At 46.5% G+C, this 20,546-nt stretch overlaps 1 protein-coding gene across 6 annotated transcripts in view; it reads right to left on the reverse strand.

Annotated features, from left to right (window-relative positions):
- Positions 1-20,546, reverse strand: part of LOC138582468 (anillin-like) — a 717,297-nt gene that overhangs the window by 622,369 nt on the left and 74,382 nt on the right. For all 6 annotated transcript variants that reach the window (XM_069653796.1, XM_069653830.1, XM_069653821.1 and 3 more), the window contains exons 4-5: positions 8,157-8,254; positions 7,915-7,963 (exon numbers count right to left, since the gene is read on the reverse strand). In XM_069653796.1, coding sequence (XP_069509897.1) covers positions 7,915-7,963; positions 8,157-8,254 — 147 coding nt within the window. The remainder of the gene's footprint in view (positions 1-7,914; positions 7,964-8,156; positions 8,255-20,546) is intronic.

A 20,546-nucleotide genomic window follows, 5' to 3' on the forward strand; every position in this document is an offset into this window, starting at 1 on the left:
CAAAACAAGAGACATCATTACTAAAGACTTGTAAAGACATTAGAATTACTCGAAACTTACCGTTCGTGCAGTAAACGACGGACAGTAGTCCTCTGAAGTCAAGAGGCCTGCTCCCCTTATCCAGTGAAGAAACTGGTTACAGCACCCTGCCCCGAGGCAGATGGAGAGCACGGCGTTCACTTACCTAAGGTGAGAGCGTTAACCTTTGGGGTTCTACAGGAGAAGAGAAAGGGAAGAAGAGAGAGACATTCAATAACCCAGTTCATTAATCCCATATTTTCTATCTGCAGACATCTTACCCTTCGAGTCAGACATACAGTGCACAGAGGTCCAGCCCAAAGAGCCAGCCGTGTGTTACACATCACCTTTGAAGATACGGTATACGCCCAGTCAAGACCGGCGCCTCTACGGGAATCAGGTGAGCGTTACACCTACAGTGCAAAGAACCATCTACAAGCCTTTTCCAGTCAAAAGGGAGCCAATACATCCAGTCTCATAACTGCTGCACTTGACTAGAATCACATTCAGCATGGCAACGGTCAAGGCACAAGAGCCACCAGAGGAAAGGACACTGCTAATAGGCACCAATCATGCCAATGTAGACAGTAATGTACTATGCGGGGCCCGACCAAAAGTGACAGCTCCAAACTCATCTTGCGCATCCTGCAGGTCAAATGTGAGTTGAAGTCCATAAATCAATCCACAACATCTTATAACACTGCATATGGAGAGCAAAGTCCTTGGGGACGTGGCGGGTTGTCTAGTGAATCATCACAGATTTAGCAAGGAGGAACCGTGTTGTGGCCTCAGCCATAGATTTTGTTGTTTAAACAGCTGCGATATATGTGCCTTGCTACGGAGCCTGCATGTTAACATTAGTTTCTTCCACTGAGGCAAGCATCACAACAAAGGGAAGAGCAGCGCACATATACTTTAGCGTAGACCGTGCCACTGATAACAGCACAGAAAGAAAAGAAAAAAAAAAAAAAGGACCGCCCTGATCCACTTCCTCACGGGCTATTTCAATTGATGCGCTGTGCTCCTTGCCCCCTTCCTACCTCTGCACACGCTGCAGCCGGCAGAACAGTAAACTCAAGAGAGCAGCCATGACCCTGCAATACGCTTTTACCTTCTCCTACACGCAAGGCAAGAGCGAAGCGAGGCGAGATCGTCTATGAAGCCATGCGCATTAGTAACTCCGACAGCGGTGCTCACAGACAATGGTCCTCCAGTCATGTGATGCAAACAACGTTCACACGCAGCGTGCTCTCGTACATCATGGTCCTTTCCTCATCAAACACATCCGAATAGATTCTCCGTCTCGGGGCAAAACAAATCAAAACTAGATACTATAACGACAATTCAAAACCGTTACTGCAAAGGACATTAAGAAAACCTTTAAAAGTAAAAAAAAAAAATTCTAAAAATCAAAGAAGCGGACAAAATCAAAGTAACATATCCCAAAATTGAAACAAAACAGGTCAACGCTTCTTCTTAGATTGCTGCTTATGAGTCTGAGAGGCAGAAACGGACTCCATAGGTTCCACATCCAAGTCAGACAGGAAAGCCTCCGCACTCTTATGTTCAGTAAATAAATTAATTTGTCCTTCCACAACCACTCGAAAAATTGCTGGATAAATCACATAATATTTAAGTTTTTTAAGCCTTGCTTTTTCCTTTGCTTTAACAAAATATTTCCTCTTTTCCAGTATATCCTTGCTTAAATATGAAAACAGCATAATTTTGTTTCCACCCCACGCCAGATCTCCAGCTTCACAGGATTTCCTCAGTATTAACTCCTTAGTTGGGCATCTCAGGAACTTAATAAAATGCCTAGGGCGCCGTCACAAAGCTGGATTTTGACCCAAAGATCTATGCGCGCACTCAATATCCAGTGGCATTTTAGGGTCCAAGTTTAACAATGAAACCAAGGCTTTTTCCAGGAAGGAAATTGGGTTTCCCCTCTCCACATTTTTCAGAAAACCAGCTATCCTTATGTTGTTTCTCCTCGAAAAATGTTCTTGCTCCGACAGTTTAAGCATCAGTTTTTCATTACTAATTTCCAATTGCCTCACTTGATCAGCCAGATGCAAGGCCTTTTCATCCACTGAACTGAGATGCTCTTCCACAGCCGACACTTTAGTGATGAGGCCCAGATATTTCTCCTCTGCTCTGCACTTATGAGCTTGGCCTGGATTTCTGCAATGTCCAAAGTAATTTTAGTCAGCATATCAAGCACCTTGTCATCTCTCTTCTCATCTCCCCCTTTTTTTCTTTTGGCTGGTTGTATAGTCTCAGCAACTGAGTCAGGGCCCTCAGCCATCATCATTAGGTTAAGTATTACAGCAGGTACAGGAGCTCAGCACCTAAGCTGCCATCTCTGAGGCCGACAGTTCTAGAATCCTCTTGCATAATCTTTTTCATCCCAGTTCTTCTCAGGTTTTCTCTAGCTAAGACTAATGATACACTTCGTTGAAAATAACAAACTAACTTGTTCTTCATGGATTCTTCTTGAAGTGGGAGTAGTGATCTTAGATTTAGGGAGTTCCTCAGAGAAACAGGAGTCCTTCTCCCCAAAAGGGAACTCTCTCCCGGTGAGGTCCCACTTACATCTACCCCTAGGGAGGGTGTTGCGTAGCGGGCTCACCTGCCTAGCCTCACAAGGAAAGGCTCCCCCCTTGGGGAGAAGTGACAGAATTGCACGATTCATCATATACATTTCCAACATGCAGGTTCCAGGTCTTCCCCTAGCTCTCTGGCCCATATATGTAGAAGTTCTGTATCACCTTCACCACCCAAAGCCAGTATCCTACAAAATGTGGCAGCTGGATATATATGATAGGATATTTTATTTGTATGGCGCTTGTACACACGTGTTTCAGATGGGCTGCTGTTAGGGGAGGGGAGTTTTCATAAAGTCCTACTGACAGTAAGGCTTTGATAAGTTATCCCAGTGGTTTGTAGATCTGACTCTTAGTGTCCGTCTGTACTAACTCAAGACCTTGGTAGAGTGGCAGAGCAGTCAGGCTTATTTTAAGAGGAAGAAGTGAGCTGTGAATAAGTACAGTTAACCCAGTTAGACATGCACACCAAAGAAGCAATTAAACTAATAATTTATATAAAATGATATATTATATTTACACCACAATCACTTTAAATACCTTATACTTTTACACTAGAACACTTCGAATTACGTTTAGAATACACTTCAAAGGACACTTTCACTTTTGCGTTTGTTCGCGGTTACATTTGTTGCAGCGTTGGAAAGGGAAAAGACAATGCTATTGCATTATCAAAAATTACACGCACATGTGGTTCTTAGCAGTTTTACGGTAAGACCTTTACTCTGCAAACACATACAAGAAAGTAACTTAAAGGAAGGAAAAGGGTTAGTTAACATGAGACTAGTCTGATTCAAGGGTCTAGAGAGGGTTTCCTTGCACAGCAAGTTTGTGTCCAAAAACGCAACCCAAGCTACTAGGCAGTTCTGAGAGGGCTCAAAGTCTTGAAAAGTTCCTGTGGATTTCTTCAAGTTTCTAGTCTTTTAGAAGCAGCAAGTTAGTTACTAACGATGGAGACCCTAAACTAGGACTCGAAGGGACAAAAGCAGCAGCTTGAGTCGGAGATTAGAGGGGTTTGCCCCGGACACCTCTACGTGCACTCCAACTCTCTGAAGTGAGTTTCTGGAATCAGGTAAGCAATACCTTTTTCCCCATAGTACCTTAAGTTAGAAGAAAATGGTCGTGCTGGATGCTGTTTCGATGTTGCAGCTATGGAACGGAACTCGGGATTCCTTGGTGACTGAAGGCAGAACAATGAATGGGATCTCTCAACGGTAGTCTCGAGGGAGGACCTGGGCACACCTCACAACAACATCTTGGTTTACTCTGCGGTTTTGGTTCCTTTTCTGCAGCACCAACAAAGGACGCGCATCGTCTGCTCAATCTTCTTCGCTTCCTGCAGTCCCACGCTTTGATGAGGGGGGGGGGGTCTGAGTGAGTTGGATCAGTTCTCTGGAATGACCTTGATGGATCCACAAAGATTTGGATGGATTTGGCCTCTCCACGACTATACACTCGAAATGGGAAGCAGGTCTCCTGGTTTTGGGCTTCCGCAGGTCTGGAAATTGCTAGGACCTCGGGAGACGGCTCAATTCAAAGTTAGTCTTGTGACTGGGTGTTCCCACCAGCCAAAGGGTACAGGTCGTCCTCTTTGGAGCTCCTCCGTCACATAGAAAATGGGGTCAGGACAGCAGTGGGCGCTTCACTGCATTGCAAAGGGTCTGCAGGCATCTCTGGTCATCTGCTTCTTCGGTTACTTCAGCTTCCAGTGGTCAACTTGCTTTTCACTCCAGAAGCCTCACCTTTTATATAGTTCCAGCACACACTCCTCTGCAATCTCTCTCAGCATTTTACAGAAAGGGGCGTTTGGCTGTTCAATCAATCAGGACAGCCAGACCCCCTGTGGGAGCTGGTCCTATTCAGGCACTCTGGCAGACAAAGGACAGGGGGGTGGAAAACTCCACCCATACTTTCTGCCTGCCCAGACACTCTGGAGCATGGGCAGGGATACCCAAGGGTTCACGTCAAAGACACCTCCCCCTCTCAGAATGGTATAAGGGCTAACAAAGAACAACCACACTCGCAATGGCAAAAAAAAAAAAGAAAAAGAAGGGAGGCGTCAAGATGGTACTTGGGTGCCCCTATTTGCACTACCGAGGCTATCGACATAGTGACAGTAGTTGGTAGAACATGTCCACTGCCACCACTAGGAGATTGTCTATGTGACTAAAAGGTCACAGGAGCAACGAGCAGGGGGATACCAGGTATCCCTTTGGCACTCCACATACAGTGGTGTGTGCCAATCTCTCAGACTGTAGAGTTTTGGTAGACATAAGCACTGTAGTTACTCAAGGATATAGGAAAACGAATCTTAAAAGGAGGACCCCAATGGTCCCCAGGAACACTGTGCAGAAGGAGCTGGGTGCTGCAATAGGAAAATACAGATGCCTTTAAGAGCTATGGAGTAGACAGACTCCATAGTACCGGTAGAATACAAAGAATGGAGTTACCAAAGGACAGAGCCCATAAGAACGAGTGGACAAAGACTCCAATCATCTAGGATTTAAAGACAAAGAGGGGTTGAAGCATAAAAAGGATACATTTCCCTAAGAGCTGCACTTGCGCATTTTTCCAGTTGTGACCAGGCTGCATTCTGGTGAAATGGTGGAAATAAGTGTTTGAGCTTCTCAGCCATAAACCCTCTTAATTGACTATATTCCATGTAGGTCCAGCCCCGCAAATCATACCGCACGCACATCTGTCCTCTTCAAGCAGATCTTTTACATAGTGGATACCTCCCAAGTACGGGGTCAGCCAGAATATAGTTTTCCCATCTATTGCAAAAAAATAGTTCAGTCATATTGATGCGTCTGGGAATATAAACGGGTCAGAGCCTAATAATCGTGAAATCCTACGCCATCAGTCAAGTAAATAGTATATGAGAGGGTTCCTCATACGCACATTCTTAGAGGTTGTGGTTAAAAAAGCTTTCGGTTCAAGCTATTGTGCTTTGGTTCAACTCGACATCCACCCACAGTTCAGTCTCAGGCCTCGTCCATCCTGCATAGATGTCGCACAGAGAAAGCCAGATGATAATTTGAAAAGGTCAGTAAATTCATGCCACCCAAGCGTGATGGCAGCAGAAGCAACCAAATAGCCAATCTCTGTGGCTTTCCGTCCCACAGGAATTTTTGTATCTGTGTAATTATTTCTTTGAAAAAGTTTGGAGCGGACGTGTTCTATATCAATTGGAATGTGGCAGTCGTGATAAGTAGCACCATGCACTACGCATAAACTTTTACACAGGGGATTGTCAGTTACTTTATATGTGCCTAAGGACTAGCTGGTGGCAGCAATTACATTTTAATCATGTTTACAGTATTTTTATTGTAGCTACTGAACATGGCTAGTGCCCCACAATGACCATGCCACAAGATTGTTCGCTTTTCCTTTGGGCCTGGCAAAAAACAGAACATTTGTTAAATTGTTTCAATCATATTAATTTTTCACATTGGGGCTGAAAAGCTAAGTAATAAAAGGAGATCGTCACACCACAAGACAATCAGGCAGTGGTACAAGTGGTAAACAATATCTCTGCCAAGTGTCCAGCGGTACTGACATTAAGGTTTTTGAGGTGGACATAGTCTGAGCGAGGCACATCCCAGGCATTCAAAATAATCTTTGTGTGCTCTTATTTGCAGTGGTGCAGGTACAAAGAGCTGCCTTCCAACCACAATTCGAATGAAGATAGGCCCAGGTTTACGGGGTTGTGAGAGGTCACCAGGAGATACAAGAATTACTACTCAGTAACTTACTGATCACAGGTACTTTTAAAGGCAATAAGAGGCATTCTGTGCACCTTTCAAAGTCATGCCAAATGTAGAAGGGCCCATTGGAGAGCAGGAGGCTAAGCTATTGATTGCAACAATCCGGCACAGCAGAGAAAATAAAAAATTGGGTGGCTGCACACCTTGCAGCTGTGGAATATTTTGCTAAAGTGGATGGGGATTTGGATACAGCAAAATAGCCATTTTCCCAAGGCAGCCATGAAAGGCTGGGAAAGACTTGTGGCGGGTGGGGGGCGTCGAGGGGGGGGAACATTAAGCGCAACAGGAGCATGCCAGTATTATTTGCTAGCCTCATTGCATTGTATGGGGCTATGCAGGCTATTTCTTCGGGAGACTACAATCTACAGCTTGTTTAGGGTGTTTTTTTCATTGGCTTTCTTCTGAGCTTTTCTGGTGAGCAATCGGTTGCCGGTCATCAAACTATCCAGTGGGTTAGTGGGCCTTCTGTTTGGAGGTACAGTGGTGTGGGTCATTTCTGCAATGACGCATAAGGTATGCTGATCGTACTCAAGATAATTTTGTTTTAAATAACAAATAAACTGTAGACTTATTATTTCCACTAGAGAATAACAGTCGCCTGCCTCATTCTTCTCAGTAAAGAAACTGTTTGGGGAAAGTGGGAAAATAAACATGGTATATTTTTAAGGGCACCCCTATGGCGATGAATACTTATTTTACCACCCTGTAAGGCCCACAAGAGTAGGGCAAATTATTGTGCACTTCTTACTCTACCCGTGGGTGTGTAATGCCTTAGGTGCTGCTTGCCATAGGATGCATGACACGCTTGCCACTCAGAGGAGGAGTGGAAAGGAGCGGAGCGAGGGGTGAAAGGAGTGTCTCCTAGCTAAAGATGAGGAGGGCCGATGGGACTTCCAAATCATGGCACTTAGCAGTAGCCTTCCGATTCTTTAAACTTTCCTAGGGATTTGTCAGTACTGGAGCTAAAACGGTTGGCCCCATCGAAGGACATGTCCAAGGATTTGGCCTGCATGCACTTAAAGTATAATCCTGGAGGCCCGCATCTTGGAATATCAGGCTTCTGCAATGAAGTTGGTTGAGTGAGCCCCTGTATCCAAACCCACGTGACAAATCTGCTTGGCCGCTTACTCGACATCTTTGATCAACTCGTTAAACCAGCATGCATTTGAGAGGGCAGATTGAGGAATGTAGTGAATGATGCCACTGATGAAAGTGTAGGACCTAGCAAACGCGCAAGAGGCATGTTCTTAGAGCTAGAATGCAAAAAAGAAATACAGCCAATGGTGTCCAACTTCTTACTCACCCTGCCCAGGGGCAGGTTGGTGAAAAGTTGCTGCTTTAGCCCTCGCAGTGTAGATACTTAAAGCTCCCGAGTACAGTGAGTAAAAAAAACACTGGATTGATCAGAGGCTTAAGGGTGGTATAGCTACATATCTTAGAGAAAAGATGTATGCAACCAAGATTTACTTGCATTATTTAAATGAATAGTTTAGATAAAAGATAATATACAAGAAGAGGGTTTTTACCAGCAACGTGAAACGGTGATAGATGGTCTCCTACCGATGCACTGGAATCCTGTAAAAACAAGTCAAAGTTTAAAGAAGGAGTAAATTCAACCAACATCCCAAAGCATTCCAAATTAATTAGGCGTCTCCTACTCCTGACTCCACAACTTGCAAGACTATTGTCAACACTAGCTGCAAAACTTGTCAATCTCCTCCTACCACCCAAATCTTAAACATAAGCACCTCTCTTCCGTCAAACTTACCAGAGAGTTACTAAGATCTCCCACACTCGAATACTCTTCACCTGCAGAGTCCCGGTGACGCCGGCTATTTATCATGATGGGGGTTTCAAATGCATTACCTGGAGGGAGGAAGAGAGCATGGATGTAGTTTTTGACATGAGAAGAATCATACAACAGCAAAACAGCATCGCAGAAAAGCATAAGAGAACAGGCCAATGCTACCATTGTCTAGAAAAATCAATCAACCACAGAAAATTGGGCAAATCAGGCCACATAGAAAGCAATAGGGCAGTACAATGTCCAAAATAAGTCTAACAAAAGTGAATTGGATTGGAAATCGATTGAGAGCAAGAGACACATTTTTTTTATTTTTTAGTTTATTACATACTTTTAAGACAAATAATTAGGCAACAAGTGTAAAAAAGGGTGAGAAACGAGCGTGGAAAAGAAGACCCTGCAACATCTAACCTCGAATGGCATTGGGAAAGTGAGAGGAATAAGAGGATCAACTGATCTCATATAGAGAGCAAACTCAACATATTAAATAGTCAGGGGTAAATATTGCTGGAAGCATTTCAGATTTACCTTGTAGCCCAATGAGACTTGATAGCTTGATACAAACAGCTACCAGGAGCGACACCAAGGGATACCTGGTGCCATAAAAACTGAAGATCCTTTAGATAGCGTCACTTTTCCCCAGGAGGATGCGGGGGAGGGGGTCTCGATCCCTTCTCATGAGGTTAGGGAGGTGCGGCCACCAACTAATTGTCCCCCTAATGGTGGTAATATGCTGGAGGACCTCAAGGAGATGAACTACCTCTCCTGGGGACAAGCACGTGAATTAGGGACACATCCTATTTAACTCCCGGCCCCATAAAGTAGTAACATCGCCCAAACCTCTTTTTCCTAGACTTATACCGGAAACCATGTGCTATTGTACTGGGTCAGACAATCTTAATGTGACAAATACATGGACAACAAAACAAAACAAAAAAATGGAGAACGTTAAAGTCAATCGGGAAAGGTCAAGGCGGAAGCAGAAAAGACTCGAGAGGCTCGAACGAGAGACGTGGATGGTGTGGTTCAAGAGAACGCACGAGGACAGTCTCGCAGGCTGGCATGGTGTTGGCAGTAGTCTAAGCAGAAACTGGAGAAGGCTTCAGAACGCCAAACGTTATACAAAACTTAGTGACCGGTGTGCGAGAGAAAGACTGAGAAAGAGGAGAATCGGCTTAATACCCCAGAGAATGTTATTTATGAGACGCTCAGAAAGCCTTGTACCAGACGGCCAGGAACCAGCCCAACAGAAGGATGGAGATTGGGATGTGCTGGCGTGACCTGCAGTTGGTGGACCGTGCTGCCAGACAACTGTGCTTAGACCGCCAACCCTGGACTTATGCAAAGTTGCATAGGCAGGCTTGAGAAGCATCCAGAGTGGTGGGGACTGAACGACCCGTACGGAAGGGACGGTGGAGTCCATTACCAACAGAAGAACAACCAACAGTACAGGGCCCAGGAAACAAGCGCCCAGTGAGCAAAAAACTATTGATCGTCACAAGATCCCAGGGAGAATCAGTGAAGCATCCAGACTCCAACAGCAGGTAAAGGGTGTTGTTAAAAGTCCAGGAGGTAGCTGAAGGAAAGCTAAGAGAGCCTTGAAAAATAGGCAACAAGCTAGTTTGAAGAACTGTTAACTAAGCAAACACGTTTAAAGAATGATTGTTAACTAACAGAGAAGTAACACTTACCTCAGCGGTTGTGAATTGAGTGTCTTTAAATCTCCAACTCTGCAAACTTTGAGGGATTATCTTCTCAAACTCTGTTGAAGGAGCAGCAACCCTTCCAGGGGTCTTCTGGAGCATCATTGGCAAGAGCAGAGTTCTTAGGTGGCTTTCGAGAACAATCATTGACAAAGACGCAACATCCCAAAGCACGTGGGCAAATAAAGGCCTCCTGTGCACACCCCAGACTCATCTAATGCTGGGGTCTTCAGAGTAAAAAACAATCAGCCTCTTTCAAAAGGTTGTTCCAAACTTATAATGGTACTGTCTTGGTCCAGGGCCCTCAGGCTTATCTCCTTTTCGATAGACGCTTCCCACGCCTTATCAACTTCCTTCCTTCTCCTGCTATCCCTACTTACCCCTCTCTAGCTCCTCTGCCGCCTCCTTCCTCCGAACACTTCTCCGGCAGCCGCCGCTGCTTCTTTGGCCACCCTACTGCCTCCTTCCTCCACCACCTCTCTGGCACCCTCTGCTGCCCTGTTGCCTCCTCCTTCAGCCACCTCTCTGGTACTCTCTTATTCCTGTCAGGCTACCCTGCCATCTCTTCCTTCTTCCTCTGCCCATTCTCGGGCACCTCCAACACTTCTGCAGGGCGTATCTCATGCCTGTAACCCCTCAACAGGAGTCCTGCAAAGGTGGAAATATGTTACACATCGCTACTCTTAACTCTCACTCAGCTGTCAAACACTGCTCCGACATCTGCCATCTCCTGGAAGAGCTTGATTTGGATGCACTGTATCTCACCGAGACTTGGATCATGGTCAGCTCTGTCACAAGTTTTGATACACTCCTTCCAGGTGGCTACAAAATCCTCACCGAACCCAGAACCAACCATCCCGGCGGGGGTGTAGCCCTGATTTTTCCTGGAATAGATCCCTGCTTCCGTCATTCAAACGGAGGACGACTACTCCTTTGAATGCCGGGTCTGCAGGCTCTTTATCTCTCCTGGCCTCTCTCTTACTATGGCCACTATCTACAGGCCCTGAAAGTATCAAAAGTATTTTCCTCAGGTAAGCACACGACAAGGTGCTGCGAAGGAAGATTGAGAAAGTGTACAGGTGGAACATAACACAATGATCCCTATCTCTCGGACACTACAAGATGGCGCCCGGCGATTCAACTGAAGTAGACACCAACCTACACATGGAAAGAGACAAACAAAAGTAATGTGACCGTCAGAGAAGAACGAGGCGATACGAACACTTCGAAGTTCACATCGAGTAGAGGACACAAGAGAAAATAACGGACGCGAGCAAGAACAAGGACGAGGAGAAGGAATAAGGTTCAAATGAACAATTCGAGGCAAAGACGCATGACCGCTCGAGAAAAAGCTACCGGTGTATGCCATCATGCCGAGGTGAGCAGAATAACCAAATATGCACAGAACACGCTAATTTTCCTTCAGGAGTAGTGAACTAGGGTTTTGTGACTGGGACACAGCGCTATGTACTAGCGACTGTTCCCGGCACAAAACCCACCCATACCAGACTAAGAGACTGCTATAAAAACGAATGTTATTCGTTTTTCAACAGATCTTGAAATAAAGAGCCCGCTGCACTTTAAGGAATGAAGGAGGCGTAGAGCCTAGCAACAAGCAAAACTGACATGTTGAAGAGGTTTTGAAGAAGACAAGATCTTCAGAGTTTACAGGTACTTTTAGGTCAATACCAACACTCACGAAAGTAATAAAATTACCAAAAATATTTTTTAAAGGAAACAAGAATGAAGATCCTGATTAGAAATATACGTTTATTTAATTTTCAGAGTTCATCTCATTGAAACGAAACATTTGTCTGCACCTGATGAAGGGCGTTTACAGCCCGAAACGCGTTGTGCATTAGAGAAATTTCACGCACAAATAGGCTACCTGCCTAGAATCAAAAGGAAGCTTTAAAATATGGACTAATATCCTTGTGTGTCAATTGTAAATGAACTCACCAGTGACAAATAACTCTGTATAAAAGAGAAAAGACACATGAGAATGTTTTAAGTATTTTTGTTTGTTTAATATTGCATTTAAATTGAATACTACAAAGCATGAGGAAATGCTAAAACCGTGAATGGTCTATGTTTGGGAAATTATGAAACGATCATACAAATCTTTATGTTTGAATAATTAAAACATTTAAAAATTGCAAAATTATTGAGAGAAAGTACTTATTTTGCATAGTGTTATGCTCAAAAGTGTGCACAGAGCCAAGGTCATTTGTGTTGAAGTGATCCTAAAAACTGTTTTGTACATATTGGATTCTGTAGCCCAGAATCGGACTCTGTCAGCGCCTAAATAATTTAGAAAGTTACCTGTAAAACTTTACAAGAGATCAATTGAAAACTAAAAGGTTTGAATTAAGAAAAGGTGTGCTCCTCTACACCCTTGTTACCACTATCTACAGGCCAGGTTACCCTCTTCCTCTCTTGAGTGGGATGACTCTCCTCCTCGCCTCTACCTCTGAACTTCTACTCCTCTGAGACCTGAACATCCATCTAGATGCTACTAGCCCCTCTTCGGGGCTCTTTCGCAACCTCTGCGACTCTCTTTCTCTCCCTCTATTCTTCACACTGGCCTGACTCTGCATGTTCTGATCTCCTAAGACCTCCCCCCCTCTCCAACCCCCTCACCACTCCTCTCTTGGAGTGACCACTTTCTTCTTTCCTCCCACCTTTCTCTCTCTACACCCCTCAGGTCAAGCCGACCCAGCACTCCCACCCACCTTCTAGGTCATCCGGCCCTTGAAGCATGTGTCAGTGGAGCCTTTCGCCACTACTTTCTCTCCTCCTCCTACACCTTTGGCTGACACACACCGACAGCCCTCTCCAACCTTCATCTCTCCATCTCTAACACCCTTCATGTCCTTGCCCCCGTCTTGAGGATTCGTTTGAAGCCTGCACCCAAGTGCAACTCTTTTTTTTGACCTTGCCAACCTTAAGCGCAAGTGTAGGGTGGCTGAGAGGAACTGGAGGGCATCAAGCGCACCCTCTGACAAATTCTGCCCTCTCGAACAAGAGCCTATACTCAAGACTGCGTCTCTGCGGCCTCTAACAACTCGGACAAACTATCCTGTTGCAGTCTCTATCTCTCCTGTTCCCTCCCAGGCCCTTTGCACGACTCTGGCTTCTAATTTCACCACAAAAACTCAGGATACCCTGTCCACTCTCTCTTCCTCTTCCTCTAGCACCCCAGGCCCCTCTTTGGCCGTTTCCTCTTCTCCTTTCTCTTCCTTTCCCTTATTCACACATGAAGAAGTTTCTAGGAAAGACCGATCTACAAAAGTCTTGTCAAAGCAGGCGCTGCCCTGCTCTTCCAGAACCACCAAGGACCACGTGGACACCTTGCTCCAGCCTTGGCCGATTTCTGCAATCACCCTTTTGCCACTGGAACCTTCCCCGCCCCCTTTAAGCACTCCCTTGTGCACCCCCTTCTTAAGAAGCCCTCTGCCGATCCTTCCTCTCTGGCAAACTATCACCCGATCTCCATCTCTCCTTTCCTGGGCTAACTCCTGGAAAAGCTGGCCATCTCCCAGTTAAATCTACATACTGAATCTGTTGTTCTCCACGACCACCAGTCTGGTTTCATAGAGGCCCGAAGCATGGAAACTGCTCTCCTGAACATCCGTCAAGACTTGCTCTCTAATCTTGACTCGAACCTTCCTTCTGTCCTCATCCTCCTTGATCTATCCTCTGCTTTCGAACCACACCATCCTGCTCAATCACCTCCGTGACAATCTGGGTATCTCTGGTCAGGCCCTGGTCTGGTTGACCTCCTTTCTTACTGATCGGCCCTCCCAGGTCCAACTTGCGTCTTTCCTCTCTTCCATCTCTCTTTCTACTTGTGGTGTTCCCCAGGGGTCTAACCCCCTCTCCCTGGCTTTTCAAACACTATCTGACACCTCTTGGCCACTGCATCTCGACCTTGCTCTAACTTTCAGTGTTATGCAGATGCCCCCCCCCCCACCCACCTATCCTTCAGGATCCCCCCAACCACTTCTGCTCCTTCTCTCACGCCAGACTGCCTGTCTGCAATTCAGGAATGGTGTGCCTCCAATGATTTCTGCCTTAATGCCAGTAAGACCGAGATCCTCCTCATTGGGACACCTTCTTCCTCCTTTTCTCACTCACTCTGGTTGCCCACCCTGCTCCTTCCTGTGAGGCTAAGAACCTTGGGGTCATCTTTGACTCCACCCTCTCCTCACATTTCTGACGTCTCTAAGAAGTCATACTATCAGCTGCACCTCCTCGGAGGGATTCTTCCTTTTCTTACTTTCCCCAAGAAGCTCACCATCTCCAGAGCCCTGGGCCTCTCAAGGCTGGGCTAATGTAAAAGCCTCTTTCTGAATCTACCTGCCTCTACTCTTCGCCCTTTATAACTCATACAGAACAGGACTGCAAGACTTGTCCTTGGCCTCAGGCCCAGGGATCGTATCTCTCCAGCTATGAAATCTCTCCACTGGCTCCGGTGGCTGCAAGGATCAAGTTCAAGACCCTTTGCATCATCCAGAAGGCTTTCTGGGGCCGGGGACCGCACTACCTCCAACATTCTGTTCCTAAGCATCTTCGTTCTTGAGCCTTCCACTCATCCACCTCCAACTCTTAGGGTCAGACGCTTCTCTAGGGAGAGTGGTGGTAGATCTCTTTCCTCGGCTGGGGCCTCCCTCTGGAACAGCCTCACTGACTGGAAGCAACTCGAGACCTTCCTTTTCGCTTCGGTTTTCTCTCTCCCTCTCCCTTGCTGATTCCCTGACTACTCCGCACATTGGTCACCCACTGAACTTCAGGCCCAGGTTTGCTGCATGTCCAGTTGCCCTTGCACTGCTCCCGTGCCTCACTGCACTTACAGGCCTTTATCTGCAACCCTACAGTCCCCAGATTCTCTGCACTTATGAGCCACTTTCCGGGAGCACTTATGAGCTACCTGCACCTCCCCCCATACCCTTCAACACTTCTCCCCTCCCTCCACCTGCACCTGCACCTGCACCTGCGTGATTTGAATAACACAAGGCCTAGTAAGATCATTGTTTTGTCAGCCCTCTGTCCTCCCTGTGAGAAACCAAAAGGGGGTCTCACCCACTAGTCCCCACAGATCACTCTCTCTCTCTCTCAGGTGGCCGGGGCACAGCCATCGCCTTTAGATCCAGACCCTGCGAGTGGACCAGTGTGGGAGAATCACCTGGGTGAGGGGGCCTTGGTTGTGGGACATTGGATGGTGAGACGCGGAAGCACGCTCTTTCCTGCAACACCTTTACCCCATCTTATCAGATAGGACACATAGGAACTCTACCTCCACCTCCCCTTTTTCCTGCACAAACACTTTCACACGTACAGCCTGCTCAGGGAGGAAACAGACCAACACCTGAGCAGTATACCTGGCGTGTCACAATAGAATGGTCAGGCACCTGACTTCCATTAAGCTTCCCCACACGGATAAAAGGCAGAGCACGACAGCACACTCGGAGCGAGGCAAATCACACGAGGAAACAGCAGTTTCGAGATGGCAGTTGAACGAGAGAAGACAGACAGCAAAACATGAGGGAAGTTCCTGTCACCTTTCTGACAAGAAACCGTTACTTTCAAGAGCCCTCCAGATTAGAAAGCAGAAGACCAGGAAACCAGGCTGAAGAATCCTGTATTGGTGTCGGAGATACCCTGGGCCCTCCCGCGTCACTAATCAAGACGGGGAGAAGCAGCAGCCACTGTGGTTCAGTCCTTGGCTCCAAGAACAAAGCAGCATCAGTGAGATCAACACAGCTGGTGAGTTGAGGAGAACGATACAAGACCGGTCTGTATTGAAGCCAAGGTTTCAAGCAGCAACGATGTATGGCGAGCGCTGGAACGAACATTGTTAAAAGGCGTGTGATAAAAAACACAAGTAATGTTGAACTGCTGGCTGATGCGTGTTTCAGCTTTTAAGTATATTTATATTTTAACACGAATTGCCTTTTTAAAGAACGCTTATTTAAAAATTGATGTTAATTAAATAAATAACTTATTTATAACTGCAACCTTGGGTGTAAGTGTTATTTGGCTACTTGTATTTACGGATTTCATTTGTACAGCTCTACAGCTCAAATTTACCCCGGTTGAGATAGGCCCGGCTGCTCAGTCACACAACCAACTTGTATAGTACAGAACTATACCAACAAGTGGGCTACCTAATATCAAGCAGATAAGGGTTGTGTAGTCTCACACAGTGTGACTGCATCAATTCTTACCCAACAGGGAAAATCACAGATTTACTTATTACTTACTGTTTCGGGGAGCAATCTCTCATGTTAAATATTAGGACTCTAGACTCGGCGGAAGAGGAACTGGACACCTGGATTACTGACATGCTAGACCAATTAGCACCTTTAAAACTCTTCAAGCCCACCCCAAAGGAAATTGCAACAAGATGGTTCACAGAAGAACTGAGGGAACTCAAAAAAACAAACAAACTGGAGAAACAATGGAGAAACCACTACAACCAATCGGCAAAAAGAAAAAACACTGACAACGACAAATCCAAATTTTCAAATCAGCATACCTGAAAGTAAAAAAAGCATACTACACCATAAGAATCCAATCAAAACCCACACAAAAGATTTACTCAAAATCATCAAGCAAATTAAAAACCCAACCTTGTGCAACAAATGCATCGTACCATCACAAACCCTATGTGACAACATTAGAACCCACCCACAAGAACAAAAACAGAAGCAATTCAACAGACCACTGATGCAAGCGGTCTTACCACAAAGGCGCACCCTGAACCACCAAAAACCAGTGCACCAACAATCGAATACTTCGAATCTTTAAGTGAAGAAACTTTCAACAAACTAATTAAATGCGAAAAACTCACTTGACCCATGTCCACCGGGCATCTTCAAAAAAACTCCTCAACCACAGAACGCCAGCCACATACATCAGATTACTAATACATCCCAAAACACAGAAATAGTACCCACAGCTCTCCTCTTCAAGCTTCCATCCTCCTCCTCTTCTCTCATTACCGACTGACTGCTATACAGGCAGGGTGTGTGCTGGCAACAATCTCTGCCTTAATGCCATCAAGACTGAGATCCTTCTCATTGGGACCCCAGCTGCCTCCTACTCTCTGGCTGATCTCCAAGCCCCCACCCTCCTGTGAGGCAAAAAAACCTTGGTGCCGTCTTTGACTCCCCTCTCCTTCTCTTCACACATCACAGACCTTGCCAAGAAGGCCCCCCTTCCAGCTGCACCTCTTCAGAGGCATTCTCCCTCCCCCCCCCCATCGGAAACTCAATGTGTCCAGAGATCTGGTCCTCTCTAGTCTGGACTACGGCAACAGCCTCTTCCTCAATCTGCCTAAATCCTCCCCGCAACCACTTCAACTAATCCAGAATAGGACTGCAAGACTTATCCTTGGTCTCAAACCCAGGGACCGCATCTCTCCATCCCTAAAATCTCTCCACTGGCTCCTGAGTGCTACGAGGATCAAGTTCAAGACCCTCTGCATCATCCACAAGGCTTTCTAGGGGCTGGGACCCCGCAACATCCACTTCTCTCTACCTAAATACTTCCCTGCTAGTGCCCTTTGGTCTTTTAGCTCCAACTCTCTGCAGATCAGATGCTTTTCCAAGGAGAGAGTGGGGGGGGATAGATCCCTCTCCCGCAGGTGCCTCCCACTGGAATGGCCTCCATGCCCCTCTCCGACTGGAGCCGTATCTCCTTAAGTTCTGGAAGCTTCTCCAGACCCTCCTTTTCTCTTCCTCCTTCCCTCTTGCCCTCCCCTGCTAATGTCCCCCCACTGCTTCATTTTGACCGACTGCCTGGTTCCTTCAGATTCGTACAGGGCAACAGGCCCACCACGACCTGTCTACCCCTGCACTTGGTCTCCCCCAAACTCCCCCACCCCACACTTGCCCTACTGGGATCTCCCTCCCCCCCCCTGCACTAGCCTGGCTTGGCCTGCACTCCTTGAGCCCATTCAGTCACGTTCCTCCCACTTAACTAATGGACCTTCTTCCCCTGCACTCGCTGCAGTCCCCTGGCACTTGTCCACCTGGCCTCCCCTCAGCACTTGCCTTACCCATGGGCCCTCCCATGTTCTGCCCTCACCCTGATACTGTGCACTCCCACTCCGACCTACATTTCCTTTCCCATGATCATTATAGCGCATCATCCCAAACAGGCACTCTCTTCCCCCCCCTCCACCCGCTCCACTCCACTTCTTGTTACTGCACTTGCACGATCCGAATGACACAAGGCCTAGTAGGACAGTTTTTGTTTTCTTCATCCCCATTCCCCCACCCCTCGCCTTGTCGCGCCTTAAAACACCATTTGCTGTATTGGTGCATTATAAATACCCAATAAATAAATGAGGCTAGGGAGGGGTGGCTGCTACACAATATTCGCCCTAGGGGTGGTTTAATGCAGGAGGACCTCATGGGGAGGGATTCCCCTCCTGGGGATAAAGATGACCACCTGGGTAAATGTGTGCACGACACCCCAAACCTAACCCTCTCAAGCCTGTTACCACCTTTCCACCAACCCCTCTGCATCGCCCACAAGTGTTTGCACTTTTATCTGTTATTGTAACATTATACCAGTTAGTTCTGAGATGAAAACGATTGCTAACAATACAGATGGTACTACAAACTCCGGTACTGGCAAGAAAAAGATCATCCAAAGCATGAAGATACCAGTAAGGCCAGTACTGAGACGAGGTGGCCTCCCAGGAGTCATGAAGAATGGCACAGAGAAGATTCAGGAACGGTATAGACTTCCGTGAGTGAGTCGTCCTGAGAAACACATAAAAACTAACAAAGGACTTCAAGAATCGGAGCATCATATCAGCACGAATGACAGTCCAGCCCGGGAAGTTCAAAGGAGACGCAGAGGTTCAAAGGAGACACAGAGGATGCGGTGGGAAGGCCGAGAGCAGTCCGCTCCCAAAGGCAAAAGACCGATGACCGAGTCCTTTGCCCGGTGCTGTGGAGCTGGTCAAGGATGTGACTGGAGCCTGGAAGACAATGGCGCAACCTCAGAGAGGTGGACCAAGCGGTCCATTAACAACGCCTACACCATTGGTGAAGGGATCAGAAAGAAGATACATGGAGCAAGAGCAGCAGACGCCAGAGACCCCTGAGCAGCCCGGCGAGGAGACGCAACCACCCGGCAAGAAGCCGCTCGGAGTTCCGGAGAAAACAAAGGTACCCGGCACATCACAGGGACCGGTAGGGGCTTGGAGGTGCAGGATAGAGAGATAAACCGCACAAGAATAACGATAACATTATCCAGGGGAAGGGAGTCTTTCCCCCTGGACCTAGCTTGAAAACTACCAGCCAGCAGGAGTCATTCCTCCTGGCCACATCTGCATCTGTGTGTAAACCAAGACAAGGGAAAGAGAGTCATTCACCCTGGTATCGAATGGAGTACTGAAGAGATTTCTTTTATGACACCAGGAGAAGGGAGTCATTATCCTGGTGAGAGAAATGTACTTTTGGTTAAGACTCTTTAGTTGTAGTTCGAGGGGAAAGGAGTAGGGTTTTGACTCAGGGCAGTGGTTTTTCAGTTTATGTTCATTCTGACCAATCCTTTAATTTTTAGTCTGAGGCAGGGAAACCCCTCTTAGGCCTAACTAGGTATTTGAATTCAATAGAAGCCTTTGCCAACCACCATGACACCTCCTGGTCAGTTGCCCTTATATTAGCCGAACTATGGAACTCACTACCGAAGGAAATAAGGATGCCGAACATCACCCAACATTGAGAAAATGACTTAAAACCTGGTTATTCAACTCACTGAGATGATCATAAAAACATGCACACCCTAAAAACCACACCCTAGACCCAAAGCAAACAGGGGACGATACAAATTGAGTAACCTAGAAAAAAACAACCACACAGCTAGAGTCAAACAGAAACCAACTAGCCACCCCCTTTCTCTTTTCCACCCCCACCTACATCCCACGTACTACACACGCCCAACGGCCAGCAAAACTGCATACAAACACACACAAACCACACACCCACTGCTAACCATGCCACAAGACCAAACAATTGCAAATAAACAACCCAGACACTGGACGCTACCCCTCCAGACACAACAAGGCCAGTGCACACAACAAAGCACACCCAGAAAACAGACCAGCTCAGACGCCAGTTCCTCCTGGTTCTGCGAGCATCAACGGAAGAACACAACCTCTATCCTATCCCTCATTAACTAACACCACCCACCTCTCTTACAGAGCCATGTGAGTACCTGGAGACCATGCAAATGGCAGCACTCTGCAATATAAATCATCTTAATATGTTTACACAATGCCCATGATCATCTTCTTTATATGGCATAACCTCTTATACACTAAGCTTCATTGCAGTCTATACACTTTCAAAGAACATATGTAAGTAGTTGCCAACAGCTAGCCACTGTACTACCCGTGTAAATGAATAGAACATCTATGCCAATGCTGCATACTTGGAAGTTTGGCACTGTGAACATGACTCCTTTGTAGTTTTGGGAGGATGATGAAATGAGTCATGTATATCTACATCACCTCACGTAACTCCAGACACACTCATTTGATAATTCTGTGTGATAAAATAGAGAAGATGTTCTCCTACTCTGGTGAACAGTTTGTGGATACTTGGTTTAGGGGCCATTTTCTGATCAAAGT

Source organism: Ambystoma mexicanum, chromosome 1p (genome assembly GCF_040938575.1).
Source record: "Ambystoma mexicanum isolate Mex_15411 chromosome 1p, UKY_AmexF1_1, whole genome shotgun sequence".
Taxonomy (NCBI): domain Eukaryota; kingdom Metazoa; phylum Chordata; class Amphibia; order Caudata; family Ambystomatidae; genus Ambystoma; species Ambystoma mexicanum.